We start from the raw sequence: 26,418 nt of genomic DNA on the forward strand, positions 1-26,418 counted from the left end.
GTCTTTAAATTTCATAAAGTGTAAATGATTATTGTTTTCAAATTCACAACAACCACAAACATGCAAAAAATAATAATTTAAAGATTAATTGGGAGTTTTTGATGAATTTTATATCGATCATTTGACCGATTATTTCGTCTGTAGTCGTACATTTAAAGTTCTAAGTACGTTTCAAATCGAGTGACACGGCAGTAAATCTAAAGCAGTTTTCGAGGTAAACTTCTCCTTGTTGCAAATTAATCGCAGGAGTAACTGTGTTACTTTCTAACGCGTTACCGGCTGACAGTAGGATCAGTTTGTTGTGTAATCCAATAAGCTCCAGTCCGTATTTCCCCTCAAGCCCATCTGGCTCACTGGCAGGGTTTGTTTACTGGCGGAGGGGCTGGGAAGAAGGGGATCCTACAGGACCAGGGAGACCTACCTCTGTGTGTGGAAGAAGAAGAAAAGGAAAAAAACAACTATAAACTCCGATAAACCTACTTTCCTCTCGTTTAGATACACACTTTTGACCGTAGCGGGCCGCCGTGCAGTGCACTGAGCACAAATTGGAGCGTGTATGTGAATTTCTTTTCTTTTTTTAAATTCCCAAACAAAAACAAAAAAAGGAGAGTGGTGCTTCTGAGCTGCGACGAAGTCTGCGCTGTCAGCCTTTCAGAGAGCGGAGGTGTTGCTGAAATATCTACACGGACTGTGGAGGAAGTTTTCCAGCCAAGCCGACAAAATTCACAACACAAACATGAAAGCTGGGCTGTTTTTTGCTCGCTGTGGGACTTGACGGGATTTTTTCTTCTTTTTTCTGTCTCTATCTCGCTCCCTCTTTTTTTCACGCTAACGTTACGCCACGCATGCCACAACCATCGAGTCAGCAGCAAACGACTCCCCTATTTTTAAAAAAATCCCTCTTAATCACACTAAAGCTCGCTTTTATTAAGATTTTTGTGCATGCATCATTTCTATTTTTTGAGGATGAAATGCATTGCAGCCGAGTTGCCACGCGTCGCATTTGGTGAAGTTAAAATTAACTGAGTGGGCTGCTGAAAAGCGGCGCAAACTTCGCTTGTGGCCTGAGCTGGAGTGGAGCAGGAGCCAGGCTAGCTAGCTCAACTGTAGCACCAGCGCTAACCAGCTTCTTCTCGGCTAGCGAGCCCGTTTTTGCACTTTTTTTTTCACCGACACTGACACACTCAGCTGGGCCAGAATAACAACCAAAAAGCACTTAAAGTCATAAAAGAGCACCCACGCCCTGTGTTGGCGTTTGTTGATGGTTGCGCCCCCCGCCCCACAGTGAGGTGGCTAACTTTAGCAGCAGCAGCACTGCTAGCTTGTGTTTGACTGAACACGTTGGAGTCGTTCCTCCGCCCATCTTCCGGGATGTCTTTTATTTATTTTTGTTTACCTGTTGGCCCACGCCGCAAAACAAAACCAGTTTCCTGAAGGTACTTCTCTCTCTCTCTCTCTCAAGTCCGAGCTGTCCTGCTCGTCGGGAGGTTTTTCTTTTTATATTTTTCTGATTTTCGACCGGGAGTAAGCGCTGCATGGTGTCAGATATGTGGCTCCGGACTTTGCTTTTGGGGTTTGTTTTGACCGCAGTCTGCTTTATGATGAGCTGTCACCAAGCGAGTGCAGAGAGTAAGTAACACCAATTTTCACATTTCATGTTAAGCTCTTTTTAAAAACTGTGTGAAACTTAGAGTAAGTAGCTGTTTGTGCTGTGCAGATGCCTGTTTTCTACCCTGAGAGAAAGCAGAAGTTTTTTTGCGAAAAAGAGCGGAAAACGCACAGATTGAAATTACGCTTGATTAAAAAATGACAGCCAAGTGCTGCGAAAATTCTCCTCAGTTGCAGTGATTGGGTTAACGAAAGCAATCAAAAAAATCTTTACACATATTTTAATAGTGCCAAGATAATGGTTGATCGATTTCATAAGTGACTTATCAGGTTTTCTTTATCTACAGATATTTACACCCACGTAGTAGCTGCTGTAGTTATTATATGAACATCCAAAAACACAGTAAATCACTATTATTATTATTATTACGGTTTTACTCTTAAATGAAGCAAACATCCCGCTGATTAGTCGGATACCCTGCTGCAATATTGCCATACTGTTTTTTTTTCTCTTGTTTTGTTAGTGATGGTGAGTTGATAAAAAGCACGCAGGCTGCAGCAGCAGTGCTGTAGACAGCCCCTGCATTGAAGGGACAAAGGTTAGCAGTTATCGGCTGTGTGAGTCTGCACTAACTGTAAACAAATTAAGTAAGTAGTCTGAGAATTTAGTAGAATTAATTGGTTGTTATTGTAGATGCTTAAGCTTGGCTTGTTGCTCTGCTCTGTGCAGGAATGTGACAATAAGCCCTCTTTAAAGCCCCTCACAATCCCTTCTACACCCTGTTGATAAGAATGAATGAACGGCATTTGCAGTGACTCTGCAAACTGACAGTTTTCCACTGTGGGAATCTTTATTATAAGGGTAATATTACTAAGAAAAGGTGTGGGACATTTTTAAAGATGTCTGCACAGCAGAGCAGTGATATGGCAGAGATCAGTCATTGCCCCATATACCAGGAAGTTCAGTTTTATCAGAGCAGATGATTCATTCCAGGTTATCTTTGATTTATAGGTCAGAAGAAAAATTTTAAAACCTTTTTTTTTAATCTGCAAATAACTCTTGGGTTGTTTCCTTATTGTCCAGCCAGAATAACTTGTTGAAATAATGCTTGTCACAGCCTTTGGTGGAAGAATATTGGCTCGTGTTTGGTACATCTGTCAATACTTTTTGAGTTTTATACAGTGAAATTACTCCCGAAGTGTGCATTTTTAAAATGACTTTAATGTTAAAATCAGACTTTAAATGTGGTGTAAATGCCCTTTTTATATGATCTTCAAAAGTCTGATGTAAACTGGTAAGCTAACCAGTTTTCCTCAAGTTGTTTGTTTACAAAAATGTTTGCCTGTAGGTTCATTTGATGGTCAATTTTGTGCACGGTTGCAAAGTAAAAACGATGTTGTACTCATCACTTTTAATCCTGTTTAGTTACTGTAATATCTAAGAGAAAATGCTCTGCTTTTTGGTACAGTTCTGTTACACAAGCACACAAACACGTTTTCAGATGAACAGATAAACAGAAGCCCCTCCCGTGTATGTACATTATGACATTTATACAGTGTGTGCACAGCCCCAGGTAGCTTTGACACTCCTACTGCTTCACTATATGGCATTGGTTTGACGTAAGAGGCAATCGGATAAAAAGAAAAAGTGCAGAGTCTCTTGCCTTTCATCAGATTTAAATGAGGAGCGTTTGGAGCGATGCCATCAAGTCAGGCTGAGCGAGAATTTTAAGATATAAATCTGAAGCGAGTTGTGTAATTGCTGTGCAGCCCCCCTCTCGCTCCTCTCAGACTTAAGGGTGAACCACAGACGGGAAGAGTGGAACCTGGGCCCCACACTGCTCGATTTCATAAGCTGCACTGACCAGTGTTGAAGTCAGAAAATCTTTTGAGCTACTTGTTTTTCGCTGCCCAGCTCAGCTTGATGGAAAAACTCACTTAATAATGGAAACTTCATATTCACCGTGAATTGATTTCATTCACTAAACATCAATTGAAAATGTTGAAGCCGTCACCATTTTTGGTAAATATTGTGTATTTTATGCTTTTAGCTGGACCCTGTAAAAAGTACCACAGATCGATTAGAAAGAGTTTTTTTTTTTTTTTACATTCACACTTTGAACATTTGGCGACTGCAGAACTGATGTGATAAACATCAGCTTAAGTCATTTATAAGTGTCACCTTCTTTACTGATGTAACAGTGCAAGTCACCAAGAAGAGTAATTGCCAATACATACATCCAAGAAACTGGAAATATGACTTCAAGTGCCAGAAGTTTACGATTCAGAAAGCAAATAATGTAGGAAAAAAAACATAAATACAGTTTTTTCTCCAAACGAGGGCAACAGAAACAGGTGCTTAGTTTGGGGTTGTGTTTTAACGTCAGGGGGGAAAAACAGACTAGTTAATTCTAATTTAAAAAAACAACCGACTTTCAGAACCTCTAATATGTGTAATCCTGCTCTGTTGTTAAATTCTCTTAGTACTTCCCCAAATTATGTACTGTCACCTTTAAAATATACTGTGTGTGCTGTCACATGACTGTTCTGTGACTCCCCCGTCTGTGACATGAAAACATCATGGAGGAAATGTCAAACACTGAGCCAACTGCGCAGTTTGTACCAAATAAAAATGGGTTGTTTTTTTTGCTGTTATTTGGACGCTACTTTGGTTTTAGTAAAGACAACATCAACCAAAGCAAAGGGAACAAAAAAAGAGTGCGAAAAAATAAGGCCATACATCAGTCTGTTCCAACACTTGGAGTACAAATAAATCAATATATAAATATTCAGGGTCTTATCACAGCAGTCTAATAGATTGGGTTAAATTTAAAAATATATTATTAAATATAAAATATATAAAAGCATGAGCTGCTTCGATCTTATGTCCCCTTACGTCGCGCTTCAAGGGCTCAGGTGGTCGAGTCGTGTTATTGTTGTGCCATGATAACATATCACCTTAAGAGCGTTAAACAGCCGGGGCTCGCCATGAAGCCACCGGCACCCTGTTGTCAAGCACCACTTTGGTCAAAAAATCAGGCAGCGATCCAGCAACCTGGCGCCCTTGATTTACGCCACCCGACAAAAAGAGCAATTGTAGGGCAATGAAACTGTCCCTTCCCCCCGCCACCTCTTCAAAAACACTACACACAAGCTGCCACTGTGCCCTCAAGTACCAAAGTCACAAGTGCAGTTGACATGTATACAATAGTGTGATTTTTGCATTTGTCATCCGAAACAATGGCTCTCTAATCCTTGTTGGCACGTTCAGGTTTGAAATTTATGCACTGCTTGAAAACGGTAATCTGACACACCTGCACTCATTCGTTTTATCCACTCATGCTGACGGTGAAACCTTGTAGTTTCTGATCTTTACCCTTGACACTGTGGCCTTGTTTAAAGAAAATATGCTTGTTAGCGTGCTGTCACACTTCAGAGGTAATAATTACCTCGGTGCTCGTGCTGTTTGTATGAACTCTGTGGGGTTTTTTTTTAAAAGGCTCTTATGAATCCCGGTGGTTAAAGCCAGTAGTGACATTAGCTGTTTTGGCTGCTACTGCACTGTGTCAGCAGTTTTGCAAAGTAACAGGCGCCCCAAATTTAAAATGAAGGACAAATAATAGGGTTGTGATTTATATTTTTACATAAAAAGGGGGTACCAGCCGAGAGAATAATGTGTGAGTGCCGCTGAGTGGGTACTAAATGATCTTTGGTCCACAGCCACAGTATACAAATCACACAATCCCAAGGGGAACTTTGTGGTGTGGTCGGGCTCTCTGTTTTACTCAGTTTCACTCTATTTAAAGACTGAGGCCTGATTTCTTTGGTTTTAACGTTTTCCTTGTTTTTTGCACTGTATTGTTAATGTGCTGTGGTTCCCAGTTGCTGACATATTTGATGATTAAACTCTCAACCCACGCCCGCTTTCTGGACTCTTGTAAGAGATTCTACACTGCGGAGGATGACTTTGACTCTTGACCAATTTCTGAAGAAAGTTGCATCTCTTCAGAGTCGTAGTAATGTCACTTTCTGGCTGTTGTAATATCTGACCTTGCACAATTCAAAAATGATAAATTTCTGAGCTGTAATTGGTGCTCAGGAGCTCTCCATAGCAGATAGTTGGATGTTTTGTTTTTGGTTTTTTTTATAAATACAACATTTAGTTGAAGTAATTCTTAGAATAGTTTTGAGCACGATGTTAGATAAATGAAACCTTATTTTTACAATTAATTTACAATTTACAATTTTTCATTTTCACTTTGAGGTTTTAAAACCCGTCTTAAAGAGGATCACATCACGTGCCAGTTTGTGAATGTTCAGTTAGTTGTAGCCCTGTTTGAGAAAACAACACAACAGTGAAACTTAGAAAAGGGAAGTGTTGCAATCACTGAGTGCTTGCGCTCCTGCATGCTTATTGAGGCTCAGTGATAATATACACCATCAGCCTAACAGCCCGAACCCCCCCATCCACTTCCTTCTCTACATCAGAAGCCTTCTGTGCCTGTTGATGCTTGCAGCTGTAGTGAAAGGATTGCGGTTTTGTACGTAGTGCCACTGAGCACAAAGTGGACAGATTGTGGCGCTCAGACTGTGCAGCATTGACTCCTTTGGTTCACATATGCACACAATTTGTGTTCTGCATTAAAGCTTCAGTGAGCTATAGATTAGTGCATGTTGATTCAAATTAAAGTGCAACTTGTGACCTAGGCGGGATTTACACGAGGCATTCACAATCTGCTAACTGTGTGGATTAATTATGAGGACGGTAACATCATAACTGTGTCTGCACTTACTCATGAAATTAATTGTGTGGTCTCGTTTGCTGTATGGCTTCATTATTATATAGAATTGGGTCACACTGTTGGAGCTTGTGGGTAGATTTAGTTTTTCTCTCAAATGTGATCAACTTCTATGGATTTCCTTTTTGCCTGATTGACTTTTATTACAGACTGATTACATCGTGAAGCAGACCACCTTCAAACATCACCCAATGAATCTGAGTGCAATAATGTGCCGTAGAGCTTTTAGAGCGATTAGTCGATGAGCTGGTTAAGGGAGAATTAATCTGCTTGTGTTCTGATGTGAGATTTCTTTCACATTGTCCAACCCTTAAGTTGGATTGCGCACTCTGAAAGTCAGAAAAGCCCCACCAACCCTGACTTCTTAAACACAAGTAAAACTGTAAAACTTGTAATTTGTATTACCGCTGCTGTGTATTTGCAACTCACTAGCAGGCAGCGATCCAACACTCACTATATAAGCTATACACAAGCACGCGGATGTGCTGCAGCGATGTTTTTAAGCACAATAAAACCAGGCATTGTGCTGTATTGCTAATGATGGATGAATGGCTTTACCTTGCTAGGGAGCACAACAAAGGCTGCTTTTCCATCTGCTACTACTGGAATGCAGTCAACTTGGGAATGACGTCACTCCCAGCTCCAATATCCAGATTCTGAGGTAAAAGGGGTAAAAGGAACGCTGCATGAATCCATGTCTGGAAAACTGGGTGATATTGACATAAGGTTGAGTTCCAGACCAGTTGGCTTTAAAAAAAAAAAAAGTTTTATGTATAAAATTATTAAACAATGACAAATAATAATCTGCTTAATTATCAGCTTTAAAAATAATTGTTGGGCTGCAACTTCTACCTGGTGGTGCACAAGTTGTGTTGGACATTAGTACAAAGTCTGTGACGTCGGATTGCACTGGTTTGTGCGAGAGTAATAGAGTCCAGTTAATTCACAGCTAGTCACTGGAGTTGTGAGTCATATGTGCTGCCTCCTAAATGTAGGGATGTCACCAGAACCAATACATATGGTACCATTTGATTTTAAAATACTTCAAGAAATAATTCAAGTTGAGTTAGTTTCAAAAGCATCCAAAGTATTACGTTTCTTTTGTTATTCTGAAATGGACATATTGAATTGGGTATCGAGAATTGCTTAATTCTGCCGGTATCGTTATAGACATTCCTACCTACGTGTTCCTCCTAGGCAGCACGCTCACTTAGGGCCATGTGTATATATATGGTTGCAGACACAGACAGGAAGCTGGAGATGTGTAATTTGTGCATTGTTATGTAAGTTTTCTGTCCACATGGTCACAAATAACATGCAAGCACATGGACATCGGCACGGGTCCTTGTGCTCACCATGATAAAATTGACCTCATGCGGACCCGAGCAGACTTCTGGATGTGGAAAGTACAGTCCGGGTGTAAGGGTGTTTGTATGTCATTCTTAATGAAGGGGCCAGGCACCCAGCAAGCATCTCACTTTCATCTTCTTTCCAAACTTCAGCTGGGCACCACGTCCATTTGTCAGGTTGCTTGCGTCGCCTAGGTCACAAGTGTGACTTTGTTGGTATTGTGTCTCGACCTCTGCACGTGCAACGTAAAGGATACATGGCTATTTTACACCATCTCTTGTGGTCATCTGAAATTCACAGGACATCGTTTCATGTCTGCACCGTTTAGTCGTTTAAACCGAACTCTGGTTTGTTTTCCTGCTTGGTGCGCTTCATTTCTGAAGATATAATTGCATTTGGGTGCAGACCAAAACAACTGCACCAGGACCCTTTAGAGGAGCTGGTCTCGTTTTTTTCCAGATGAACTCAAGAGTCGTTCATTTATCACGAGGTGTTCAGACCTCGAACCAACCTAACTGTTAAGTGTACACTGTAAGTTAAGTCCCTTCCAGGCGCCAGCTTTTCTTTGCATTTTGGGATTGGAGAGAGTACCGTTGACCAGCGGGCCACGGACGACGTACCGGTCCGTGAGTCGTTTGGTACCAGGCCACAAGAGTTAAGGCTCGGGTGTGAAATGTATGGTTTTTAGAGTTTTTAGAGTTTCTTTTTTAATCGTTTTAATCGTTAACTCAGTTTCCCTGGGTCTTTTCCTATGTGTTATGAATAAATCTTCTTTTTTTGGTACCAGTACTGATTTTATTTTATTGTATTTATCCACGACACCTTAAATGCCGGGCCGTAAAAATATTGGTCGGACATAAACCGGTCCGTGGCGCAAAAAAAGGAAAAATAGCCGCAATCTCCAATCGTCCTTTATATTTCTTCATCGTTTGATGTACCAAATGTTCAGAACTCAGACATATTCACCTTACAGTGAATAATTTACATTGAAAGCAGCAAATCTCCTCCAGCTCTGAGAAGCTGATTATTTGTTTAACTAACTGCTTATCAGAATGTTGTTTCAGTGCTAATGATCTGCATTTTCCCCTCATCCAGATAAGATAATCCAGACACGGTAGTATATTGTGGACGTGTAAATGGAGGCTGAGTTATTTGAGCGATAATTAATAAAATGCCCAAAGAGGCCAAAACCAACTATTTATCCTGCTGATGAATGGTGTTAAAAGACCCAGTTTTTCATAATAAAAGAATATGTTGCTCAAAAGAATTCTATTTCGTCTTTTCGTGCGATTTGTTGCTCATTATAAATTTCATTTAGGGAAAACATTTACACTGTGATTATTATAGTTATTATTAATACATTTCTGCCTGCTCTTTTGTGTCTATCATAGTGCTCCTATTCGATTAATTATAAAGTAAATCTCTCTCAAAGGTGTAGGCAGCGAGAGACATGATGGCTGTGGTGAATAGAAATGTGCCCCTCTAACGACTCTAATTGATGACTCAAAGCAGTCTTTTCAGTGTCTGGTTCAGACTAAGGGATGTATGGAGAGTGGAAACCTTTGTGAAATCTCCCAGTTTCTCTGTTTCTCACAATACAGCATGTAAATTCATCAGTGGTCCCAGTTTGTCTTGTTTCAGTCATGACATGTTGTCATGAGCTAAATTTAAGCCGCCTTAGTTTTTGTCTGCCAGAGTTTTGTTTTTGAACTTGCTGTTCGCAGGTAGAGAAGAGTGCTCGGACAGTTTCTTTCTCTGCCGCTGCTCCAAAATTCCTCACTTACACACCAGGGCTGCTATGTTCCACTTTCCAATGTGAGCCACTATCGGTAGGACTGGAGTGTATTAGATTCTCTATTGGGAATGTGGTGCTAAAAATACTGGCCTGGCTGAAAGTGTACACTGATAGGAACTTGCACTCGCCGCCCTGTGATTATTCCCCTTCTCATTTTAGTCCTCTGCTTTCTGCCTTAGCTGTGACTACACAGCCACTGACCCTTCGTATTGTAAACTTCGGCTGTTGTTTGTTCTTTTTAATGGCGTTGCTCGACTGTGTGTGGGGCCTTGTATGATACAGAGAGAAGCTTGTAGTTGTAAATGTGTTTCCTAATGGATCTACAGTAGGCTGCTGGCAGTTTGTCAGTCAGTTTGATGTGAAAAGTTTAAATTTGAAGTAGATGTGCTGAAAGTAAAAGGATTGTGGCCCGTCATATGTGCTTACAAGTTAGCAGTGCCTCCAAGGAGAGCTGCTGATCTTTGTGTAGTTTAAGAAGAGAAATGTGCTTTTTAACAAACTGAGCTGCTTTTTAATGGGCAGCAGCTGAAACCCTCATTTGAACATTTTACGCTCCGTTTTAAACACGCCTCCGAGTTGTAGGCTCAACTCCAGATAAGTGCTGGAGAATTAGCTTCCTGGTTAAGGTTACAAAGTGAAACGCTTGTTGTTCAGTCTCCCGGTGATTGGACTCCGTGTTTGTGCTCTGCTTGTCTTGTACTGTTATGCAACAGAAGGTGTAAAATGAGCTGCGGCCATAAAGACAAGTACACCTAGTGGTTACATTCGTCTCCACACGGCTGACTGGTTGATGTCCCCGGCTCAGCGGTTGGTCCTTTGGTAAACAAATGCAGTCCACTCTCAGCAGGCCGCACACCTCCAGCATGACTAAGGCTGGGGTGACCCATATAGCACTTCCATGAGGTTAAGAGTTTGGCTCATTTGAAAAAAGGCATTTTAGGAAATTACCTTTAGTTTTCTTTATACTCAACTCCCTGTTTTTTTGTAGCTCTTGCAACACACTGGACATTCATCTAAAGCTGACGAAATCAATTTATTTATTAATATTTCTTAATTTCTGCTGCAAGTAATAAAAGTAATTTTATGTCTGCATGACTCTTACACCTGGCAGAGTCATCAAAAGTCCAAAATCTTTTAATTCATGCCTTATTTTTTAATTCTTTCTATTTCAAGCTGGGCATGTTCTGTTTACATAAATATGCAGGTCAGGAAACTTAGTTCAGGGTGAGTAAAAATGTGAGAGGATTTCAAAAAAATACCCAGAAACTGCTGTGGTTCTTAGGGTTAGCTGTAATATTGTTGAGTTTTGGACTAAACATAAGCAGTGGTGTCAAAATAACACTTGACAGACGAATGATAGTTTCTGGCTAACATTAATCTCACGTGTTGCGTCACGGCGATACAGTAGACAGAAAAACATGTAACCCGTCTGCGGGGTGGCATAGTTAAGGAATTTCTCATCGAACAGGATCATGTGTCTGGGTGAGCACTGACAAAGCCACAAATCTGCTACTGGTGCAATACATGGCCATTACCAAGGACAAATATTTTTAATGCATTAGCTAATGTTTTTTATGGTCTTGAGTTACAGAAGCAACTCCACAAATCAACTCGGCATAACCAAGGATGAGCATAGCCTCACGTTGATGACAGCACTCCATATTTGACAGAGGCTCACAGACAGATATGTGGTTGCTAAACAAAATGTCAAGGAAGATGGTCTGGTCTTTATCAAAGTTAGGGACATAGCCACATATTTTCCTCAGGAAAGAAATATCTCCTAATTATCAAGAGATCTATTTTCCCCCCCATCTGTCACGTCTTACTTCTTCGACCTTGTTTTTCCTGTGCACAGAGCAGACATCTTGTGTAATGCACGTTCGGCACTGAGAAGAGCAGACAACACATAAGATTAATTGTCCTTAGAATTTTTTTTTGTCTTCACACCCAAGAGCCAAAACATTTTTCTGAAACGCATCACAGTTTCGTCACTCTTAATGGCGTACTGTACATTTGAACCTCTCCACCAATTTACTGTTTATTATTCTGTATGTGACACTAGAACTCGTTTCTAAAGAATATGTTTCTGTCTTTCTGATTCTCTTTTCAGTTTGTCCAAGCAAGGACATCCGCAACAATGTGACCAACCTGCGGACGCTCGAGAATTGTACTGTGATTGAAGGCCACCTGAAGATCCTACTCATGTTCAGGACCAGGCCTGAGGATTTCAGAGGCATAAGTTTCCCCAAGCTGACAGTCATCACCGACTATCTGTTGCTCTTCAGAGTTTACGGGCTAGAGAGCCTTAGCGAACTCTTCCCCAACCTGACGGTCATCAGAGGCAACAACCTCTTCTTCAACTATGCCCTGGTTGTGTTTGAGATGCTCCAGTTGCGCGAGATCGGCCTTCACAGTTTGATGAACATCACCAGAGGAGCTGTGAGAATTGAGAAGAACCCTGATCTCTGCTATCTCTCCACCCTGGACTGGTCCAAGATCCTGGACTCGGTGGAGGACAACTACATCGTGGCCAACAAGAATGACAGAGAGTGCGGCGATGTGTGTCCAGGGGCGGCAGTCGGAAAGACCACCTGCCAGACGACCACCCTCAATGGGCACTTCAGTGAACGCTGCTGGACCCACAACCACTGTCAGAGAAGTAAGCAGCTTTTTATTAAGATTATCTACTAAAACGTGTGCTATCTGTGATGCAATCACCTATTAACACATCCATTCATCCATGTCAAGTCAAGTTTGTTTATATACCACATTTAAAAAGCAGCAGCTGTTGACTAAAGTGCTGTATTAAAAACAAAAAATAAATAAAATCAAATAACATAAAACAAAGGACAAAATGATAGCCTTTAAGAAAGGAAACAAAGTGAGAAAATCCGAGTAAAAACAACACAAATAAAAGGAACTCTGAACTCAAGCATTTAGAAGCCAAACATTAAAAATGGTTTTCAGGTGTCTAATGTCAGAGAAGTACCAATGTTGGCCAGTTTGATTCACAGTTTTGGTGAAAAAACTGCAAAGGTTTCTCAAAACTTGGATTGTTGTTACACACTTCTAGATTCCTTGCAAAGGATTTTTTAAAAAACATTTTTAAAGGGCTGAGGTCAAAGTCAGGAGCACCGAACACTGACCTCTGCTTTCTGTTCATTTAAGTTAAGAACATTTAAAGCCATCCATGTCCAAATATCTCCCGAAACAGCGCAGCAGGGCCTTCAGAAGAATTGATGTTTGAGTGGCACGTAAATCTTCAAGTCATCTGCATATAAGTGAAACGCAAAAATAAATAATAAGTAATAAATAATAATAAAAATTTTTTTTTTAAATGAGCAAGGGGGAGCATATGAAATAGAAAAAAGGGCATTTGAGAAGATGTATCTCGGTATTAAATGCAGCGCTGAGGTTTAAAAGTACTAAGATGGCAGAATCTCCTTAGTCAGTAATAGTTAAAAGGCATTTAACTTGAAAGTTCAATCCATCCATCCATCCATCCATCCAGTGAAACACCATTCCACCTACCCATTCATCCTGAACTTTTCAGTGACTCAGATAGTCACAAGCCTTCTTTTATAACAAATGTTTTTTAAATACAAATTCATTGGAAATTCAAATTCACTTCTAAATCTACACTTGACAGTTTAGATATACAAAGATAAAACTTGAAAGGTCTCAAAAAAATAGTCCTGCAATAAATCTGGCCTTCACGAGGAGGATAATGTCCAGTTTTCACTAACAATGTTTGAGGTCGTGTGTATTCGGCTGTGTGATCATTCTTGAATGATGCAGTTTGACATTGACCCGTTTCTATTGTGTGCTTATACCCTTATTGATATTAATATGAACAAAAGAACATGGCTACCTGTATGGATAGCATGGCCGTGTGGATACCATGAAAGGGCATGGAGGGCACCACAGGAGCTCCTTGTGACATAGCAGGCATTAATGACAGCAGACTGATTGTAAAATGGCTTAAAGCACAGGTGGTGCAGTTAAAGTAGGTTTTTGTATGCAGGCTGAAGCATCTTAACTGGCATTGCATATGATCTTTGCCAATAGGATGTGCAGAAGGAACTCAGCTGAAGCATCGGCTGATGTGTTGTGGCACTGATTGCTGGTTGAGCTTGACTTGTGGGCTGCCAGAGCCCAAGCTGTGCTCATTTTGTTGAAAGATATTTGTTATTTCCACACAGGTGAATTGCTTTTGCTTCTGTTGTTGACCAAAGGCTCTCTTTTTGGCTCGAGCTGAGCCTAATGGGGAGTGACAGCTGAAAGGTCACCGATGTAAAGGAAAATTGTGCCCTGGATTTACAACATAGCACAACACAAAACAAGGGCTTCAGTACAAAATGTAATGCAGCAAAATCTCCTTCATAGCTTGATTTTTCAGTGTAATTGTGGATTTAAAGTCATAATAAAATGAAATTCCATCGAAACATAAAACCAAGTGAGGGCTATTGTGTTTCAATGCATTTGTTTCCTTCAACAATTTTAATCAAGGGAGTTATCGAAATGTTCAGATCTTTTTATAATGATTATTGTTAAATAATGTCCAGATTTCTCTATCTCAAGTTGAGATCTATTTACGAGCCACCATTTTTATCTGGAGATCAACTTGGCTCAGTTTTTCTCCCCTTTATGTCACCATTTAGTGTTTGCAGCAGTCAAAAAATCACGTGTTTTTTTTTTTTTTTTTTTTTTTTTTTCTCCATGATTGTATAAGAAACTGTGTCTAACATTAAAAATTAGATTTGCCTTTTAGTTTGTTATGATTTTTGCCAGCGATTAGTGGCAGCTTTGCAGAGCCCTTCTCAGCTTCTTTTCATTGGTACATCAATATTTCCATTGGCTTTTGCCACACGTCTTACCCATCCAGCTTTTACAGAGTTCAGTTCAACTTAAATAAGAGCTGATGATGGTATTTGTTAGAAACAAAACATGTCTTTGTGTCAGAGTAAATCTCATAAATATAAAATACAGAGACATAACAAAACAAAAATGGGCATGTCGCTCCTTCTTGATGTTGAAATGTCAGACCTCTGTCATGTGCTAGGGTAAGTTAAGTAGGCCAAGCTCTGTGTCAATGTTGCCTGAACTGTACTCTAATGTGATGCAACACCTTTCCAGTTAGTCTGTGAATGTTTACTCTCAATAAACTGTAGTGTAGTCATTTCTTATGTTGTGGGGACGTTGTATAGAAGACGTTAGACATCATGAATGTTCATGATGTCTAACGTACATTGTGCCTTTTACTGTACAACAAGGAGCCCACCAATTTACACATAAAGAGTTCAAGTTCAAGTGCTGAGAAGAGTTTTACACATGGGTGTCGGCCCATATCATTACACAACGCTGCCTACATTATGTCCTGATGCATGCTCAATAATCCAGGTAAGGAAATCCCAGAAAGTTGATTCTGTTCGTCTGCATGCAGCGCTTTCAGTGGGAGAAACGTTTCATCACTCATCTGAGTGTCTTCTTCAGTCTCAGGTTTATGAACCGTAAAGTTTCAGGTGAAGCCACTGGAGATCCCATATGTGTCAAGATTATCGGTACAGCTCCAAACACAGCATCTCTGTGCCTTTCAACCCCCAAATAACACACTACACCAACAACTGAACTCAAGGGGCTTTATATTGTAAGTAAAGACCCTACGATATTAAAAAGAAACCCCCCAAATCACTTGATCTCCATAAGCAAGCACTTGGTGACACTGGGAAGGAAAAACTCCCACTTAACAGGAAGAAACCTGGGCTCGGGGAGGGGCAGCCATCTGTTGTGACTGGTTGGGAAAGAGGGGAAAGAGAAGAGAGCACAAAATACAGTAGTAGTATATAAACAACCAGAGAGAATGAAGAGTATCAGGAAAACCAAACAACCTCTAGCTAAGTTGATGGCACAACACAGAAGAGCTACCTCATTACTATACTGTCTGTTTACACCTACATGCCAGCGGTCCCTCCTTCGGTGATGAGGATGGATATCCTGGACAGGGAGTAGTGACGCTGAACTGAGGAGGTGCCTTAAGAGTGGATCCTCCACCATGCTAGAGTGCTGTAATTAGGGCTGCTCAATTAATCGAATTTTAATCACGATTACGATCTGGGCTTTCAACCTAAACCAAACCAAAAATGCCTGAGCCGATTATTAGCCCCTCCCTCGTGCTTTACTCTCGTGCTGCTCCGTGTGGCAAATCGAGCGCACCTCTCTGCATTTCGAACACGTGTCACAACAATTAAGAGCAGCGGTCCCCAACCTTTTTTGCGCCACGGACCGGTTTATGCCCGACAATATTTTCACGGACCGGCCTTTAAAGTGTCGCGGATAAATACAACAAAATAAAACTAGTACCGGTACTGAAAAAAAGAAAATTTATTCATAACACACGTGAAAAGACCAAGGAAAACAGAGTAAACGATAAAAACGATAACAAAATAACACTGAAAACCGATTAAAAACCCTGAAAACTATACATTTCACACCGGAGCCTCAACTCTCGCGGCCCGGTACCAAACGACTCACGGACCGGTACCGGTCCGAGGCCCGGGGGTTGGGGATCGCTGATTAAGAGGACCCGAGGGAAGCTCGGAAAGCTAAGCAGAAGTTATTTGGAGAGGAGAGTGACTGCCGTTGGTTGAAAAGAGAGGTAAAAAAAAAACTTCAGGGGTGTGGAAACATTATGGGTTCGCGGAGTCAGACGTGGATCAAGTAGACATAGTGTGTAAACTTTGCTACAGTGTCGTAGCTGCACCACAGAGCAACACTGCAAAGTTCACTAAACATAGATGTTTACATTTTTCATTTATTTTTTATATTGCAAACATTTGCACTGTTATCAGTATTTGCACACTATTTTATATTATTTTTTGACAATCTTTAAAGTCATTATTCAATACATTGTTATTGTTAAATAAATATCGTCAAATAATCGAGATCTCAATTTCAGTGAAAATAATCGTGATTATCATTTTTGCCATAATCGAGCAGCCCTAGCTGTAATTGTAGCCATTTCCCAAGTGTCAGTGAATAATACTCATGGCCACTGATCAATGGCAGTGAAATTTGAATATTAACAGTCATGAAACTGAGGTTGTGGCTGATTGTTTGGCACTGGTGTGAGTTTCGGCTCCCACTGAAAAACTGGGACTGCCTAGATTAGTTTAACAAGTCCACTGAACCAGTGTTTGTTTGCAGCAGCGGTAGTTTCTGTTGCGCTGAGCGCGGCCCCATTATTACGCTCATCAGCGCCTTTGCCACTGAGAAGTGTGTTTATAGTTTTTCCACTAATGACTTTTTTGCTTGTGGCCACTTGGTTCACAGCCATCTGAAGTCCGTCTGAAGTATCTGCAGAATCGGCTCAGAAGACCTGTTGTCAGTTTGCGGTGGCGGTGAATCTTAATCCGGAAGTGTTTAAATAAAAAGTCTCACCGATGATTTCCTAATCGAGACAATGAATCAAGGCCAGATGTTGGCTGGCAAGCACTGATCTCCAATCATGGGCCTGCGGTATTGTGGTCTGTGACCTGCGGTTTTTTTTTTGCCTACTTTCACTAAAGCATGAAAAAGACCTGTTAAGCTCCAGCTAGAACCACAGGGCACAGTGTTGCATTCGGTGTCCTCTTCTGATGTACTCTGTCACTGCTTTTTATAGACCTACAGGAGTGCTTCAAGTTAGAGGCTTTCCAAAAACTTGCTGCATTTATTTCCATGATGATTTACACAAAGGAACATGCATGCATGTTAAATATAAACACAGGAATACACCTGATAATAAAAGAAAAATGTAATGTAACCTCTTTCTAATGCATAATAATTAATCACTTTTACTGCTTTTTGCTTTTTTATTTTGTTGTAAAAGAAGAACTAAAATTTATCATACTGTGATACTGTTATTTTTAAAGGAAGCTTTGGATAGACAGTGGTTAAGTGCCAGGGGTGACTGTGGGTCTCTTACACACACACACACACACACACACACACACACACACACACACACACACACACACACACACACACACACACACACACATACGGGTTTCTATGTATTGTAAGGACACTTTTTCCAAACCAGCCCAGGTGGTGGTCTATGGGGACACCACTTTCCGCTTGTCCCTGAGAGATGCTGAATACGTCAAAAAATCTGTTTTGAGCCACAGAGCACAGATCTCACTTCAAAGTTCCTATACACGCAACACAACTAGAGATATAAGAACCTGTTTTTTTGCAACCTTATCAGGACATAGATAATTAGGTGAGAAGCCCCGCCTATGAAAATATTAGACATTTTAACACCCAACAGGATTTGTGAGGACACTGGCTATACAACACACATACCTGTCACCAAAGTATATTATAGGGCCAAAAATGAATAAGTGGGACATGGCTAAACTCATACACTACTAATGTGTATTAAAATTAATAGTTAACAAACATGTGGTCTTATGACAGAAATCAAACATCACAAAACACAAAGACCTGAATTTGAGAACCAGCTCAATGCAATTTGCAAAGACAAACCTTATTCTTAGATTTGTATTGGAGCCATCACATATTTATATTGTAAATTCAAGGATCTGATAGATCCATATTAAAAGGAGACATATACAGACATATACTCTTCTTTCTTCACAAGTTGACACAATTCCCTATAGTCTTTATGAATTGCCCAATGCTTAAGTCAAAGTAGTACAGGGATAAGAGTTTCACAGGTAACTTTTCAACCATGAATTTACAAGTCTTGTCTAGAAAAATGTTAAAAGTTAGCAATTAGAGGTTAGATCTCCTTGTTTGGAAATAGGACATTAAGCTCATATCTTCCGTAACAGAATTGAGTTATACAACTGCTGATGAGAATTTGCTCTTAGTAACTTCATATGGACCCTCCATATCAGAAAGCCTCACTGAAAGACAAATGTTCAGATCTAGGGGGCCCAAAAAAGCTCCAGGGTTGTGCATCTTTAGTTTTGTAATTGGTAATAAGTTAAGATACCCAAATATATGCTGTCAAGCACAGATAAAGTGCTTTTCACATATCATGTTCCCTTTAAGTACGATCTTTAGAGGCAAAAAAAATATCACAGCCAGCCTGCTCGTGAAAGGTCATGTTTATTTTGAACACGTACTGCAAACTAGAGCAGGGTGATATGACTAAAAATATTTAGCACGATATACGTTTGAAAATTTGCGATAACGATATAACTGACAATATAATTGACACTAGACAAAATACTTTACAACTCCACAACTTTATTAGTGCAAAAAAAAAAACAAAAAACACAACAACCCATCAATGTATTTCCACTTAATCAAGCAGCTGGGTTTTTTTATGTGCATTAAAGTTACATAAAAATTTAACAGTGCAAATTCCTTGCTGACAGTTTAACCAAAATGCATTTCCAGTGGAAATTGGCCGACATATCCTCAGCATAACCATGTATAATGTCCACAAAACGTAAAAAGAGGTTATACACACACACAACACCGTAATACTATGTTGACGCACAGTTCGCATTACTCCGCGAGGCTCCTGCCTACGATAGCCGCAATGCTCCGACAATCCATCAAGCGGTGCGGGTTCGTAGCTTAGCAAAATCATACTAAAACATTTGACAGATTTTTGAGCGCCGTGTACCACATAAAATCGTTTCGAGGTCAGTAAACACAACCAGAATTCATACATAAGGCACACGGGATTATAAGGGGCACTGTTTATTTTCAGGAAAATCAAAGGATTGATTTTAAGTGCCGTATTTTCCAAAAAACATGGTAATAACGACGGCCCGCTAGCATGCTCTACCAAATAGTGCTTTGTTGAGTATCTGATGGACGAAAGCTAAACCAGTTCCACACCACTGAAGTTGCAGCATTTTTGCAAACCAATTCTGGTTCATCCGTTTCATTCAACGATCCGCTTTTGCCCTTCTCATTCTCCGCCATGCTTTATCCGTCATGTGCGTATGAAAACAAAGGCACTGTGCATGCGCGTTTTACCCATATTCTATTGCGATATTTCATTTTCTTATCGTTGCCCAAAATTATACCGGTATTACTGTGAACGGTATGATATAGCCCAGCCCTACTGCAAACTGAATGACTTTTGCAAACATGTATATGTCTCAGATGTGTCTATAGATTTTTTTTAACCTGATTATTTAGCAACTGTTCCTCTTTTTTAGCATTAAGCCACGATTCATGACAAAGTCTCTTACATTTTGAACAGAGCGACTGTCTCATACAGGACATTGAGCATTTTTACACTGTTTGAATTCAATCACAATGGATAGTCTCCCATTAGCAATGTGCCCACTGAAATGTCTCATCACTGCTGCAATCTCTGTGGGACACCATGGAGATTTTTGTTTCCTTTGAGGATTTTTCCCCCCTTCAGCACCATTTTCAGAAAATGCTAAAAGGAGGAGAGAAAATAAGATCAACTTACTTGTGATATGTTAACTATAAAGCTATTATAAAAGGTACTCTTTAAGAACAATAGGGGCGTAAACATCAAAGCCCTTTCATGGTACACATATCAAGAACTCCAGGTACATAAACACAGCATTTTTTAACTGGTTTTAAATAGCTGTGGGGCTTTAGGTTTACACTGGACTTCGTCTTTTTGCCATGTTAGATGAAGACAATCTCTTAAAAGCTACATTCTGATCAGCACATCAAGCTCATTTAAAAAAAACTCAAAGGAAACTATTAAAGATAAAACTTCTATGTGAAAGCCACAGGACACCGAAATACAAAACGACTATGTCATTTAGGTTCTAAACCACACAACTATAGAAAAACAGTAACTGACATTTGTTTCCATCCAGTTTCAACATGTCATACTTAATGTTTTTCTTTTTTCCACTTTCAATCATAAAGAATCCATTTCCGCTTTGTCCCCTGATTCCTTTACTTAGCTTGTCAAGAAAATTATTCGTCGTTTCCCCCACTCTTATTCTCATGCGATTTTTTACTGTGACAGTAAGCCAGTTCAGAACTGCATTATCACAAGTTCTGGGTGATCAGACATCATGCAACCAGCATTAACTAAAGCTCTAAAGATAACCAAGATGCTTTGAGGATGCATTCAAGATCCAGTGATGGAAGGCAAACATTTGTCTGCATTCCTCTGAAAGTCAAAACAATCTGTACCGAAGACGATGTAGGACAGTCTACTCTAATGGCATACTCAACAAAACAAGACTCACGAGGAACCTCTCTCTCTTTTGATGAAAACATCAAATATTAAGTGTTACGGGTAAAAATTTCCACTTGTTATATCTTGACAGATAATCATCTAAAATGAATGAACAAAAAATCCTCACCTTTACAATTTATGTAAATCAATTTCAAAGCAGAAAAGTGAACATTACAAAAGGCACATTTTTTCAGTCTCGTCTCTGATGAATACACTACATCATGCATACAGTTCTCTTGAAAAAATAAAGTTCATTAAGTTTGAACCATGAATTTTGAGTGATTTCATGTAATGCAAAAACATCACTCATTTGAGACACTGCAGCCATTGTGGCATGAATACATCCAGTAGGAGCCAACATTTCAGGGTTTCCCATTCATTGTTTAAGCATGCTTTCTGATAAAGTGACATTATTTTTTGAGCAAAAGAGCATCTGAATAACCGCTCCTCATTTACTTTGAGTTGAAGTATGAGTTAAATCCAAATAAAATCACCTAGCATCGTCTTGATGCATACTCAATCATCGAGGTCAGTAAATCCCCAAAAGTTGATTCGGTTCATACGGACATACCATTTTCAGTGGAAGAAACATTTCGTCATTTATCCAAATGAGTTCTTCAGTCTCATCCAACAAGAACACACAAGTGTTGTTTGGATGTTGATAGTGACTGAAGAGTCTCTTGGATGACTGACGAAAGGTTTCTCCCACTGAAAAAGATACGTCCAGATGAACAGAATCAACTTTTGGGGAAGTCACCTACCTGTTGATTTAAAACCTTAGCAAACCACTGGAAAGCATTTTGTAATTGTTCATTTTAAGAAGAGCCCATCTTTCAATGGATTTACACATGCAAAACACACACAGTCCTCACAATTTATGAATCTTACATTAACCAGCACTGTAACTACTATGTCTACCAACCTCACTATCAACATCCAAACAACTATATTGTGTTATTTTTGCCATAATAACAACAGCAGAAAATTAGTTACCTGCTCATCATCTTTGAGGGAGGACGATGCCATGGGCGCATAAGCTTCATCTTTGGGTTTAAACTTGTCTCTTGGCTGCCTCATTGTAATGCACTTTTTCAGAAAAAGAAAAAATAGTAAATTTGTGTAATACTTCATCACTGTAGTTTACAGTGAAAACTGATCTTTTACAGGAGGTACTAACCCTCTGGAGTCAAGGGTATAATTGGCTGTTTTCGACTATTTTTTTTAAAATTTTACCTTTATATTTCCCCTTTTAAAAAAATGTTTTCCTTGCCTTTTTTTATCATTATTGTTTACACAACAACCTCTAATTCTGACATACTGTATTAACATAACTGACCCAAAAACATAAAATCAGAGTAGGTTAAGGTTATACTTTTCACTATGAAAATCACAAAGACGTTTAGCGATTCATTCTCATTACTTAATTTCACATTTCTAAAACATATTTACACATTTTACAAACCACATTATATACAACTATTTACATGAAAATGCAGGAAATTTCTCAGGTGGTTTTTGTAAGGTTATTTACAAATTTACTGGTTTTCCCTTCTCCTCAGGTTAAGAGCCTTGGTGTCATCCTACATAGTTCACTTTCCTATAAATCTCACATCAATAATCTCACCCGTTCTGCCTATTTCCATCTACGCAATATAAACAGATTACATCCTTCTCTTCCACCCAGTCTCCGTCCATTCTTGTCCATAGTCTCGTTACCTCTCGTACTGACTACTGAAATTCTCTCTTGCACGGTCTTGCACACCTGGAGACAGCGTTTAGATTTCAGTCTGCCTTTGGTAGCTTTTTAGCCAGGGTCAGGGTAACATTCACCTCACCATTTTGACACATAAAACAATCAAACAAATCCAGATTTAACTACAAAAACCTAAATCTCTCACATCTCAAAACTTGATATAGACACCGCTCTCTCCTGCCATCACTCCCAAAAGTTTACCCTCTTCATAAACAACCAAAACAGCCATATAATTGTTTGATCGGCTCTTGTTCATTTATCCACCACAATAGGGAAGGAGAGGTAATACTATATCTATCTATCTATCTATATTTTTTAAAGAAAATCACATTTTTATTTGTTCCTGCACTAAACGTGATGACAATTTTCAGGAAAAAATTTGAAATTATGTATCATAACTCTGCTTTTACGTTGCCTATCAACACATTTTAAAAAACTGATATATACAAATATTGCTGATAAACTGTAAATTTGCCATGTGATCTGCACTCCAGAAAGTTAAATGTTAGCTACCTCAGTTATCTGAAATGTCTCATTACTAGCATGTCACATATATTTTAGCATTGCTTAAAATCTGGAGATAGTGGGATGAATAAATAATAACATCTCAGTATTTCCAAATGTCATAGTTGAACTAAAAAGATATGTGTTAGACTAGGTTGCAATAATTACAACAGCAGAAAATTAGTCACCTGCTCATCATCTTTGAGGGAGGATGATGCCATGGGCACATCAGCTTCATCTATGGGTTTAATCTTTTCTCTTGGCTGCCTCATTGCAATGCACTGTCTCAGAAAAAGAAAAAAATGTACAATTTGTATGATACTTCTCAATGTAGTTTACAGTGAAAACTGATCTTTTACAGGAGGTGCTTTAACCCTCTTGAGTCAAGGCTATAATTGGCTGTTTTCGACTACTTTTGATTATACCTCTATATTTCGCTGTTAAAAAAAAGTTTTCCTTGCCTTGTTTGGCATCATTCTTTACAGAACAACCTCACATATCTGACTACATTTATTTTGTAATTTTGACATATTGTATTAACACAATTGACCTAAAAAAAATTACACAAAAACATAAAATCAGAGTGGGAAAATGTTATACTTTTTACTATGAAAACCACAAACATGTTTAGTGGTTTTTTTCTCATTACTTAATTTCAAATTTCTAAAACATATGTACAAATTTTACAAACCACATTCTATACGAATGTTTACATAAAAATGCAGGCAATTAGTGTATCACTCCTCCTGTTGCACACCTGGAGACAGCGTTTAGATTTCAGTCTGCCTTTGGTAGCTTTTTAGCCAGGGTCAGGGTGACATTCACCTCACCATTTTGACACACAAAACAATCAAACCCAGATTTAACTACAAACTAATAATACACTCCAGACACACTTAATGTCACAAATCTCTCACATCTCAAAACTTGTTATAGACACCGCTCTCTCCTGCCATCACTCCCACAAGTTTCCCTATTAATAAACAACCAAAACACCCATATAATTGTTTGATCGGCTCTTGTTCATTTATTCACCACAATAGGGAAGGAGAGGTAAAAATCTGTCTGTCTGTCTCTCTTTTAAAGGAAATCACGTTTTTATTTGTTCCTGCACTAAACTTGCTGACATCTTCACTCTGGTTTTTCTTGGCATTTTAATAAACAGACATTTTAAAAAACTGATAGGCATGTTGTTGCTAGACCATAAATTGGCCATGTGATCTGCACTTCAGAGAGTTAAATGTTAGCTAACACGGTTATCTGAAATGTCTCATTACTAGCATGTCACGTATATTGCAGCATTGCTTAAAATCTGGAGACAGTGGGATGAGTAAATAATAACATCTCAGTAATTTCAAATGCCACAGTTTAACTAAAAAGATATGTGTTAGACTAGGTATTTAACCTTGACTAATAAATACACAACGTGTCATCAAAAAAAGCTAGATTTAGCCTTTGAATTAGCTTGAAATACAAAGCTTAATCAAGGAATATACATCAAAGAAAAACCTTGACAAAACTAAATCTAACTGGTTGCTGGACTACAAAGCTGGAAAAATTCAAAAGTTTAAAGTTACCTGTTAGCGTCTCCACACCAGTTCATAGCCTTGCGTCAATACTCCTCAACTCAAGTCACGAAGTGAGGGGGAGGGGTGAAAACTGAAGCTCATTGGCTAAAAAGTGGTCAGGTGACGAGAGTGCTTACCCTTTCTTTTAAATGGAATTTCAGTGAAATATTTACAGAGAGGAAGGACTGGGTTTTTATTGCATTTGTTATTTTGTTGTTTTTGTTTAATAGGACATTCCTTTAAAAAAAAGTATTAGTTATTTATTTGAAGCAAAGGTACACTCAATGGAATAAATGTTTCCTCACATACCACCAGCCAAGGGCCACCATTAAAGCAATGGTTTCACACTTAATTTATATCTGCATATGTTAAACAAATCTGAGATTCAACCAGTAACATAGTGGAACATATTTTAGCTTCTTATGTTAAAACAGCATGTATCAAGATGTGGCTTTCTTCTGAAAAATGTATTTATTCATATATTTTTGTTCTGATTTTTTTGTATGAAGATACAGAAGGTGTATCTACAAACCGATGCATTTATTACTAGCAATTATGGATAGTTTGAAAAACCAAACCTTGTTTTGTTTAGCAGTAGGAACATCAAATAAGATGTTCAAATAAATATATGATCAAATAAGATCATATGATATGACTAAAGAAATCTGAAACTTCTAAATCCTGTGGAAACTCTACAGTGTAAAACTGGCTTTGTTTACAATATAGAACTGTACAAAATTATGGCAGCTGGTATATGACGGCATTAATAGCTCCTCACCTAGTATTTCCCAGAGACTCCCATCTTAATCTCATCTTCAGAAGCATAGTCCAGGGTTACAAGCATTACGAACACACAGAACAATACCTTAAAGAAACTTGCCATTTTCCTGCAGTAGTTGCTAGCTATAACAACAAACGTGATAGACTAAATGCTAACCAGTGTGGAAATGATAACCCAGTCTTTCTGGGGGCTGGGAGAATTTGTATTGTTGATTGTTAGGGAGAGAATTAGGTAAGTAAATACAGATTGCAGAACTTGACAGCTAAATCCATTTTTAGTAATGGATGAATATGTTATTTGTATTCCAGGATATACTTCTGTCCATATATTATCAATTATTATATGAGTTACTATGGGTGGCACAGTGGTATGGTGGTTAGCACTGTTGTCTTACAGCCAGAAGGTTCCTAGTATAAAGCCTTGGCTGAGTTTGCATTTTTAACTGTGCATGTGTGTGTTTTCTTCAGGTACTCCAGCTTCCTCCCACAGACCTAAAACATGTATGTTAGGTTGAACAGACATGATAATTTGATAGCAGTTATTGAGTGAGTGGTTGTTTGTCTGTGTGTTATAGACAGGGGTGCACATAACTGGTACGCAGGTACGCATGCATGACAAAAATTAGGAATGCCTAGTGACACTTGCGTTACCAAGTGCCTTTGCATACTTGACCGTGTCAGTTAACCTTCCATGTGTTTCTTGTCACCAGCTAAATGTCAAAAAAAAAAAAAACCCAGACATTAAGCAGCTTCTTTGGTGTGCCACCACCAGCTAAGAAACGCCAACCAGAGCCAGAGCCGAAGAAAATACTTTTTTTCAGAAAAGTGGCTCCAAGATGTGCCATGGCTTGAAGCTAACAATGAGCGCACTGAAATGTGGTGCAAGATTTGCCGCTTTCATCCACATCTAGCAGACAAATCAGGTGCATTTTTTAAAGGCTCAAAGAATTTTAACCATTCTTTATTTGACTAACATGAAAAAGTAAGGAGCACATGAATGTGGCATAAGTCATTGCTAATAAACAAGCTAGCCAAAATGAAATGTCCAGTCACCCACTTAA

General features: G+C 39.1%; 1 protein-coding gene across 1 annotated transcript in view; it reads left to right on the forward strand.

Annotated features, from left to right (window-relative positions):
- The first annotated feature begins 373 nt into the window (after positions 1-373).
- insra (insulin receptor a) overlaps positions 374-26,418 on the forward strand; it is a 75,543-nt gene continuing 49,498 nt past the window's right edge. Inside the window, exons 1-2 of the mRNA XM_085388399.1 lie at positions 374-1,629; positions 11,663-12,211. Of these exons, the coding sequence (XP_085244525.1) occupies positions 1,536-1,629; positions 11,663-12,211 (643 nt within the window). The 5' untranslated portion in view covers positions 374-1,535. The remainder of the gene's footprint in view (positions 1,630-11,662; positions 12,212-26,418) is intronic.

This window comes from Rhamphochromis longiceps, linkage group LG18, assembly GCF_057381845.1.
Source record: "Rhamphochromis longiceps isolate RC_006_pf linkage group LG18, R_longiceps_female_GT1.1, whole genome shotgun sequence".
In the NCBI taxonomy this organism is placed as follows: domain Eukaryota; kingdom Metazoa; phylum Chordata; class Actinopteri; order Cichliformes; family Cichlidae; genus Rhamphochromis; species Rhamphochromis longiceps.